The sequence below is a fragment of the Terrapene carolina genome, unplaced genomic scaffold, assembly GCF_002925995.2.
Source record: "Terrapene carolina triunguis isolate 2854851 unplaced genomic scaffold, T_m_triunguis-2.0 Scaffold136, whole genome shotgun sequence".
Classification (NCBI taxonomy): Eukaryota; Metazoa; Chordata; order Testudines; family Emydidae; genus Terrapene; species Terrapene triunguis.
In genome coordinates this window covers 7,747,519-7,758,007 of record NW_020664487.1, presented here as the reverse complement: position 1 = coordinate 7,758,007, position 10,489 = coordinate 7,747,519, and the positions used below count along the sequence as shown (strand labels likewise).

The 10,489-nt window shown below is 44.7% G+C and overlaps 1 protein-coding gene across 1 annotated transcript in view; it reads right to left on the bottom strand.

Moving 5' to 3' along the window:
* Positions 1–4,725: 4,725 nt before the first annotated feature.
* PPP2CB (protein phosphatase 2 catalytic subunit beta) overlaps positions 4,726–10,489 on the bottom strand; it is a 16,720-nt gene continuing 10,956 nt past the window's right edge. The window contains exon 6 of the mRNA XM_026653296.2: positions 4,726–5,439. Within this exon, the coding sequence (XP_026509081.1) occupies positions 5,367–5,439 (73 nt within the window). The 3' untranslated portion in view covers positions 4,726–5,366. The remainder of the gene's footprint in view (positions 5,440–10,489) is intronic.

Below are 10,489 nucleotides of genomic sequence, written 5' to 3'. Positions count from 1 at the left end.
CTGGTTCTCCACTTGCGAAGTAACTCCCTGCTCTCCATGTGTCAGTATATAATGCCTGCATCTGTAACTTTCACTCTATGCATCCGAAGAAGTGAGGTTTTTACCCACGAAAGCTTATGCCCAAATAAATCTGTTAGTCTTTAAGGTGCCACCAGACTCCTTGTTGTTTTTGTAGATACAGACTAACACGGCTACCCCCTGATACTTGATTACAAAATGACATTGCAAAATCCATAGACTAAAGTGGAAATTTACAAGTATAAAGCTGGGGTGTTTTGCCATAGAACTCTGGGTTCAATCCTGCAAAGCCTCAGCGCATCGGATCACAACCGACAGAGCCCAGCTCCTCACCCGTGCTCAGTCTAACATGTGTGTGTGCGCGCGCACCGTTGTATTTTCAATAAATACAGTGTATTGCCTTTTCCCCTCAAAAAGATCCCGTGTGCTTCTTATAAGCATAACAATCTGTGTGAAGCAGGAAAGCTGGAGAGGCTGCGTGGCCAACCTTGAAGGAAGAGTGAGACCCCTTATGGAGGAGGGGGTTTCAGAGTTGAGTTCAGCATCGAAGGAAGTACAACAGAGCCAAACACAGCATCAGAACTGAGCGCATTTCTTGTTTCTGGCTGGGGAAAACAGGTCTATCCGAAGGGTACCCTATTACCAAAATATACTGTGAATGGAATCTATTTTTCATTTGTGGTTGTGAGAGACGTGCCTACTGAGTGTACTCATGGTCAGAGTCTGAGCACCCGGAAGATAAGCTGCTGTGATGACTGACTGCAGATGCACCAATTCCAAACTTTGGCAAAAAGTGGGGAGCTCTTGGCCCTTGTCAGTTGATATAGAACATTCATGACATGTTGTCCATCATGACTTATGTGTTTGCCCCTAATCAATGGTAGAAATTGGTGACAAGCATATATGACTGCCCTGAGTTCTAGGATGTGGAATAGAGTGACGTCGTGAGGTGTCTACCTGCCTTGGGCCATGTGCATGTCCAGATGTGCTCCCCAAACCAACAGGGAAGCATCCATCATTATAACAACTGTCAGGGAACGGCATGCGAAAAGGACTCTTGGGCAGGTGTGTGGGTATTTCCACCAATTGAGAGATTCCTTCATGAAGGAGGGTATGGAAAGTAATTTGGTTAGTTTGTGTCTGCTCAGTGCACAAACAGTCCTGAGCCACCCTTGAAGGCAATGCATTCTCAGTCTTGCATGGTCTATAAACAAAGTACCAGCTACCACATGTCCCAATAGCTGAAGACAATTCTTGACAAGGGAACATGGGCTGATCTGGATTGTGTTTATGATGTTGGATAAGGCTACCAATCTGTCCACAGGGAGGTAGACTCTTGCTGCTACTGAATAGAGATAAGATACTATGAATTCTACCTTTGTACAGAAGTCAGGGTGGATTTTTGAGTGTTCAATTGTAGGCCAAGTTCGAGGTTGAGGTCTATGGTCTTGCAAGTGACCAGTAACGTTTCATTGTGGGAGCAACTTTTCAGAAAACCAGTTGTCTAAGTAAGGGAACACCAGAGTTCCTGTTCTGTGGAGGGGTGTTGCTGCTACCGACATAACCTTTGAAAAGACCCTTGGAGCAGATGAGAGGCTGAACTAGAATACCCTGTACTGAAAGTGGGCCTAACCAACAGTAAAACACAGGAACCTTTTGTGATATGGGTGGATTGGATTGGTAATGTGCATTTTGAAGGTTAAGTGCTGAGAACCAAGCCCCTTGGTCCAGTGATGGAATTATTGCTGCAGGCATCAGCACTTTGAATTTCTGTGCCTTCACAAAGGTGTTGAGTAACCTTAGTCTAGGATGAGTCTCCAACTGCTGTTCTTTTTTGGAACCAAGAAGTACCTGGAATAAAAACCCTTCCCTTTGTGCTCAATGGGAATAGGTTCTATAGCACCCAAGAGTATGAGAGAGTATGTCTCATCTTAGAAGGTGCTTGTAAGAGGGATCCTGAAAAGGGACGGACAAGGGGGATTGGCAGGCAGAAGTAAAGTGAATGTAATACCCTGGGGACATGATCTCCAAAACCCACTTGTCCGTAGTGATAGACTCCCAAGCCCACCAGAAGTGGTAAAGATAGTCAAAGGGAGGAAGGCGGGTGAATCATTGCAGTAGGTATGAATGGGGAGCGTAGCTCAGGATCTCGACCACCGCATCAAAATTGGTGCTGCATGGTTGCAAGACCAAAGATTTGAAAGTGGATAGTTTTCTCCTCTGGAACCGGTCTCTTGCATTGATCATATGATCTCTGGGAGCTCGAGAATTGGGTGTGGCAGGATCTCTGCACTGTCCGGCACTTACCCCGACCCACAGGAGAAAGCGTAGTATAAATCCCCAGAGAACACCAAGTGGCCCTGGGAGGCCTTTAATGCGTGCAGAGATTTGTCCATTCTGTCAATCAACAATTTAGTGTCATCAAAAGGCAGGTCTTCGACTGTATTCTGGACCTGCTTTGGAAATTGAGAGCTGGAGCCAGGAGGCCCTCCTCCTAACTACCGCTGTAGAAATCAAACAAGTGCCAGTATCAGCAGTGCCAAGAGAGGCCTGTGGAGATGTGCTGGCAAGAAGCTGGTCTTTGGCAATAATTGCCTGGAATTGCTCTCTGTGTTCTGTTGGTAAATGCTCAATAAAGGTGTTAAGCTTAGTAGAATTTGTCTGGGAGTATTTCGCCATCAATGCCTGGCGTAGGGTGACCAGACGTCCCGATATTTGGGCACTTGCCAATCGGGGGAGGAGGGAGAAGCATCAGGCTGGAGCCCATGGATTCACACTTGAGGATAAAAATACCCCAGAAAGTCCTTTTCTTGGCTTGGTACAGGGAGCTAATTGTTGCACATTGTTCAGTGTGACTCCCGGGATAGGTTATAGGCAAAGTAAATGCTGATCTATAGTAAAGTAAATGGCAGCCCAATCTGGGAGAGCTAGGTCCATGAGAAACCTCAGCACAGACCTTCACCTCTATCCCTTGGGGAGCAGCTCTTTGTAGAGCTTGATCCGAAGCACCTGCCTCTGCTGACCCACGTGAATCTGGGGATTTTAGTGCCACTGAAGTGTAGTAGAACCCTCAGAGCTGGTATCTTGGCACATGGTCCTTCAGAAGCAAATGGGCGTGATCCTTGGCACTCCACTTGTCAACCACAATACTGCTAAAGTCAGACCAAACTACTTTGACAGTGGTCTCTGCTGTTGGTGGTGCTGGACCCCCAGAACCAAATTTGGATTGATCCTGATTGAATCAGGGACCTTGGTGTTTCTCATGCCAGTGGCAGAACCACTTTAGCAGGTGGTTCTCCAGAGGTAACTGCAGGACTCAACTCAGCACTGAACTCCACTGATACAGACAGTAACCATGACACTGTTTATGCTAAAAGAAAATAAAGAAAGTGGACTGTGCAAAGTCTTCAGGACTGATTAGGTCAACCCAGACATATCTGGAGACCTGTGAGCCACTTACGTTGCACACAAATCAGTGTTTCCAAAATGATGGTACCGGACTTATTTGTATTATCACTGAGCCTAGGAGCTCTATTCACAGATTGTACAGTACCTAGCCTATGCCCCAAAGCTCACATGGTTGATCAAGTGGATCTGGGAACACTGATGAACATTTATTGGGCACAGAAGCAGTTCAACAGTTGGCAGTATTGGATCCTCAGTTGACTGCACGAATCTGGGGATCTCAGTGCCTCTTATGGTGGACACAAAACCACTTTGGTAAGCAGTTCTCCAGATTCAACAGTGACAAGTATTCAGCACCAAACTATAATGACCCAAAATCACATTGACGAATAGATCGCCAGAGTCCGTTTGCTGGATCCATGGCACCAGATTTGCTTTACCATCTGATGACCGTGGTGGCATTTACAGGAGGCACTTGTGGTAAAAATGCAGAACTTCCAGGCTATCAGCTTTAGTCGGTCAGACATGAAATGCCTCCTCAATCTGGGGGTATGAGATGGCTCATGCTTTCGTGGGTCCAGACAATGCCCAGGCCATATGGGCCTCTTAAGAAAAGAGGACTAACAACCTGACTACAAACAAATAGCCCTTAAAGGGCAGAATAAACAAACCAGTGAAGAAGCATTGAGCAGGATCTCAGCAAACTGTGCCTTAGAAGAAACTGAAGGGCAGGTGGGATCACTCCCCCTTTATATCCTCTGAACCTTCCGTGAGAGAGGGATGAGTGGCTCTAAGAGAACTGCTAACTAGATGATTCTGGAAGCTCATTGTGTAAGCATCTTGATTCCACAAGTGCAGATGACACTTGGAAAACTACTGTTACTTTATGATCTCCAAGCACAAGAACATCCTTTGGATGATTCATCTTTTAAACTGTCATACACCAGTATCTATGGTACCATCTTATACTGCACGGTTGCCAAGAATGCTCAACTTCTAGTGACTCCACCGGGGGAGAAAGGAGCTGCTCATCATCCTGAAGGAGGTGGCCCTCCATTGATTAACATGCTTGTACTGTATTGACAATCATCCCATTAGGAGTGTTCTATTGTATACTATGGCCAAAAAGTACACACATTAACCTCTTCACCAAGTAGGCTCTATGTTCTTAGACGTAAACAGAAACCTAGAAATAGATAAATACTTTACAACCCAAACACCTTTTGTGTTGCGTTTGAGTAGCTGTATCACATTCTGAAATGACAGTTACATATAATCATTTCACAAATGCAGATCACACCGTTTTAGAATACCCATCTGTTTTGGTTTACAATTGCAAGTTTATTTGTTCAAATACACCAGATAAGATGCAAGCACTTCCATGACAAATATACAGAAAAAAAAGATAGGATCAACACAGAACGGTATGTTAACTAAAAAAGGGAAAGCTCTGCTCTTTAAATGTTATGACAACATACTCCCAACAGGAACTATTTCCATTCTCCAGTTAAGTTAATCATACATGTCAATAAAACAAAGTGTGGTGGGTTGAGCGAGAAGTTAGTTGTGTATTGTCCTTAAAAATAAACTCCAAACTCTAATTAATGCCAGTTAAACACTACAACTAAATTTACAAATAAGCATAAAAGGAGTTGAAAGTGTTAGAATTACTTTTTCTCTTTGAACAGTCCAGAAGAAAACAATTACTACAAATACAGCAGGCAAACTGACTGTTGGACTGATTGTTATAAGATATATAGTGTTGTACTGAATTCAGTCTCAAATTGTGCTAAATGCTCATCCTCAGTATGGCACATTTTGGTCCATGATGGGGGTTTTAGGCCGAGACAGATCCCAATTTCTTAGAGAAATGTGTAAATTATTGTTGCTTTTTTAAAATGCCAAGTGTACTTCCTCCTACAAAGGGCGGTGTGAAGAGATGTTTATAGAAAGTAGTCTGGAGTACGACGGGTAACATGAGGCTCTCCACGACGAGGTGCAGGGTCAAATTGAAGGCTGTAGTAAAAGGAACAAATACATTTTTTGCCGCTACAATTAACGTTTAGTGAATTTTTAAATACAAATACAAAACATTTTCCCCACTGCTAGGCTATAACTTACCCCAACCTCTCCACCCAATGCACCATATATGCAAGTCTAGAAAAAACTCCCCTACATTTTATCATTTTATGGGAGGCACACACTTATCAACTGGCATAGGCGATTACATGGAATAAAGATCATCAGTGGCTACAGTTTGTTGAAGCCCATCTCTAGTCTCACTAAAGGCCCTCTGAGCAGAATTCTCTATTTTCTTATCATAAGCAACCCATTTCTCATTGTCAGCAAAACAATGCACCCACTTTACCTCCTGGATGTAGTAAGGTTCAAAAAATACTAGGGATTAGCTCAATACACTTCGGAGTAATATTTCACTGCTCTGCAGCTAAGCATCAAAATAAGGAGCTGCACCACTAAGACGCAATTAGCAATTCATGTGTTGGGTAACAACTGCACAAATATGCAGCTTCACATTAAACAATAGATCAAGTCCAGTATAACATTTTTAAATACTTTTATCCATCATGGCTCTCCTGCTCTCCTCTCCCCCTCAGAAGAGAAGTCCGAAAAAGAAGGGGTGGTGGTGGTGAATATAGACGCCTACCTCACTGCCTTTGAGAAGGCTTGAAATTTGACCCAGGTTGATCGTGTGGACTGGCTCCATTGTCTCACGCCCTTACTTGGTCCCAAAGCGATAGAGACTTATAGCCCGATGGATGAGTTGATACTGGAGACTATGAATAGTTCAAAAAGTCTCTACTGCTTAAGTTTGAATTGACACCTGAGGCTCATAAGAAAATGGTATGATGTGTGCAAATAAACAAGAGGTGACATATATGGAAGTTGCACTGAAGGGAGAATATCTCCACAAATGGGGTAAAAGTACAGACATCACTATACTGGAAGGTTTATATGACCTGGTTGGGTTAGAGCAACTCTGAGATATGTCCCCAACAAGTTTAAAATGTGGTTAGTGGATAGGAAGCCCAAGGAGCTCACAGTGCAGGCCTGTTGGCAGATCAATTTGTAAACAGTAGGTATGAAAAGAAATTCAACGAGTACTGGCTGAAACACAGGAACCAATGAAAGGCCCTAGAGAAGGATTCAGATAAATCCAAGTGTGTGGCAGTGGACAGGGAGAGCATCTGTCTCTGGTAGACCCCAGCCGAGGGATCTCAAAGAACTGAGGTTCAGCGTTTGTAGGATGACAGGGCATAAGTGAGTGTACTGTCCAAGGCCTGAGGAACTGATGTTTGTCCGGGATCAAGGGGTTAACTCTCACTCTATCCAGCCAAAAAGACAGCCTGTACTTCAACCTTGGAGTGAACTGTTACACTAAACTTTCGGAGCAAAGCAGTCACAAAACCGGGTCCTCTTGGGGACATGGTACACTGTCAGATGAGCTCCTATCCCAGGCACCGGTGCACATGTCCTGTTGTATTCTCATGAGTTCAGACTCTGACCCCAGCAGCAGGAGCGCAAGGTGGTTGTTAAACGGGAAACATCTTTAGACACTTAAAGTTGCAAATAGGTATCTCGGAGGATTTTCAAGAGTCTCTAGGCCCCTAACGCTCAGTTTTCCCACACCATTTTTTCCTGTCCTTTGGGGTTATTTCCACATGTAGTCTAGCAGCCAGTTAAATTTCTCCGTGCCCACACCATTTTAGGCATTGTCCACTGGTCCCGACCTTCTGAACTACCTTCTTCACCTACTTTTTTGGCCTCGTTAAGACTCGACTTTCTTGATTTATTTGTATATTTGTTGTCTCACGTGATGCCACAGCTGAGGCTACTAAGGAAATTAGTGCCCATTTTCACTAACTCCTCAGATCCACTTACTGAAGGGTTACTACTGCTTGTTAATATCCTGGAGCGGGAATCAACCCTGTAGTTCTCCAAGGAGAAGGATAAGCTACTTACCATAGTGACAGACAAATGTTTATATGGATCTGCACTCCTCCCCCACTTCTTTGGAGCCTCATTAAGGATTCCTGAATTAGTAGTAGGAACGGAGGATGCACTTGAAGGCACTCCCTCTTTTGTACCCTTCTGTCCCAGAGCATTTCAAGAGGAAGGGTGTGCCCAGGTTTTGGATCCATACAGGTAATTATCTTGAAGATTAGTTACTATGGTCATTGTTTATACATCCACAAACTAATAAGGTCTCATTTTCCAGAGTTTTCCAAACTTTGGGTAATGACTGCTTCATTTCAAAACAAAAACATCCCACCAATTTTAGGTCACTCATTAGTCCTATTTTACAAGTTTTGAAGTCTTTTCCAAAAATCAAAATGCCTCAGAAAAATAACCTTCATAGAGGATTTTTACATACACAACTAGGCTTTAAAATTCCAACTCATGCAAGCCTTTCCCGCCGGGTTTCAGTAATGCCAACTAGGTTAAATTTATGCTCAAATGAGCAATTCCAAAGGCTCTTAACACTGATGCCTAGACAACAGAAGAATTTCTTCTCTTCACATCCCTTGCACCTTGCTTAATTTAGTTCTCCACATCATAATTTTGATCCACAGCTGTGCTCATTCGTTCCCCCTTTTGTTAGTTTAATACTCTCCTGGTTAGTGTAGCCAGCCTGTTCCCTAGAAGACTGGTTCCCCTTCTACTGAGATGGAAGCCATCCAAACTAAACATACCATAAAGGTGGACCAATATTTCACAAAGCCAAATCCCTCTACCTTATGCTACGTCACCAGCAGTTCACGTCCAGAATCCTTTGCTTTCTGTCTACTTTTGCTCACAGAACAGGAACGGTCTTGATCACCTGGACCTTCTTCTGTAGCCTTCCAAGACCCCTGAAGTTGTCTATAATCTGTGAAGTATTCCATGAGGCAGTGTCATCAGCACCAATGCCAATGGATCCTTGCCCACCAACTTCAGAAGCCTACCCCATCTTAGTCAGGGCTTGTGTTTTGGATCCAGGAAGACAACATGCAATCTAGTTGTCCACCAGTCCCTTGCAGAAAGTTCATCATGGATTGTCAGTCTTACTTGGATGGTTGGAGAACTTTGTGGGCAGACTTCATTGTCTTATGGGTTGATCTGGGCAGCCATTCACAAGTGTCCCATTTAGTTTTCCATTCCATTCAGACAGCTGGATTGTTAGAGGTTTTCTGCAGTTTCCACACCAAGAACATAATCATGATAAAATGGTTACTAACGTTTCTCAACGGTTGTTCTTTGAGATGTGTTGCACATGTCCATTCCAATCCTGGCATGTGCGTGCCCCACACATAGTCGCTAGAAATTTTTCTCCTAGGTGGTACCTGTTGAGGCAGCTTAAGTGCCCTTTGCGCCGCACGCCACTGGTGTCTGTATAAAGGGCCCAGCTTACCCTGAGCCCCTCAGTTCCATCTTTCTGGAAACTCCAATGTAGAGCAGCAGGAGAGTGGGTTGTGGAATGGATATGTGCAACATCTCGAAGAACAAGAGTTACAGAAGTTTAGGAACTTTTTTCTTCGAGTGACTGCACTCTTGGTGACTCCCAAGCAGCAATATAGGGGGTGGAGGGATTGGAGTTCTTATACACACACAGACTCGACCAAATTTGGCATCATCTCTAGAGTATTGGGTGATGGTGTAATAGGAGGAGAAAGCATGCACCAATGAACAGGTTGCTGCTTTGCAAATGTCCTGCATAAGGATCTGAGCTAGGTATGCCACATAGGATGCTTGAGGTCTTGTGGAGTGAGCTGTCCGTTTAACTGGTGGTGAAATGCCTGCCAGCTCATAAACAAGCATGGATACAGGAAGTTATTGGCAGACCATTCATTCTGTCTATTATAACTAAAAACAGTTGGATGGACCGCCAAAATGGTTTGGTCCTGTCTATGTAGAACGCCAGTTGCTAATCTCTATTTGTGTGTGGGTTTGGATAAAAAACAGTTAAGTTTCACATTTTCATAACAATCAATTTACTACTTTAGAGAGAAACGCTCTCATCTGGGTTAAGTAAACTTTATCTTTAAAGAAGACTGTATACAGTGGTTCAGATGTGAGGGCATGCAGTTCAGAAATCCTTCTGACAGAAGTGACAGCAATTAGGAGGAAAGGTGTAAGAAGCACATTGCTAACAGTTCAAATGGTGGTCCCATAAGTTTGGACAAGACCAAGTTCAGGTCCCAAGGGTGGGGGGCAACAGGCTCCCTTAATTGAGGGTACAACCTTTCCAGGCCTTTAAGGAATCTAATTGTGATGTCATTAGGGAAAAAAACTCAGTTATCTGTGTGAGTGTAGAAAGCTGATATTGCTGCCAGGTGAACCTTGACAGAGGAAATTGCTAAATCCTGTTTCAGGTGCAGCAGATAGTTGAGCATGTGTTGAATGGATGAATGCATCAGGGAGACTCATTTGAAAGGCCCAGACAGAGAACTGCTTCCATGTTGACAGGTAGGTGGCCCTGGTAGAGGACTTTCTGCTACTTAGTAAGACCTGGCAAGCTTGCTCCGAGCAAACCTGTTCTCTGGGATTTAGCCATAGAGCTTCCAGGCTGTTAGATGAAGGGATTGCAGGTTCAGGTGGAGCAGCCAATCGTGTGGTCTTGGGAGATCAGATCCAGGTGCAGTGGGGTTGAGATTGGAGTGGCCACTGAGAGGTCCAGTAAAGTTGAGAATCAGCACTGGCGGGACTACACTGGGGCTACTAATATAACCTGGGTGTGATCCCTCTTGATCTTTAGCAGCACTCTGTAGGGGAGGGATTGGGGGGGAAATGTAGTAAAGCTTTTCTGTTCAGAATAGCAGGAAGATGTCTGTTATTGAGCCCAGACTGTAGCCTGTAGGGGGCAGCGGCGCAGAGAACCAGAGCACCCTGCAGGGTAGTCCTCTTCCTTCCCTCCCCGCCGACCGGAGCCCTCGCGGCAGGAGGCGGCGCAGTGGGAGGGGCCGCGTGACAGCACCCCCGCTGTAGCCCTGGCTGCCCCCTTCTCTCTTTCCCCCGCCCGCTCCACCCGCCCCCCCCAGCCGGTCCCCCTGCACCCGCGCTCCGGCTG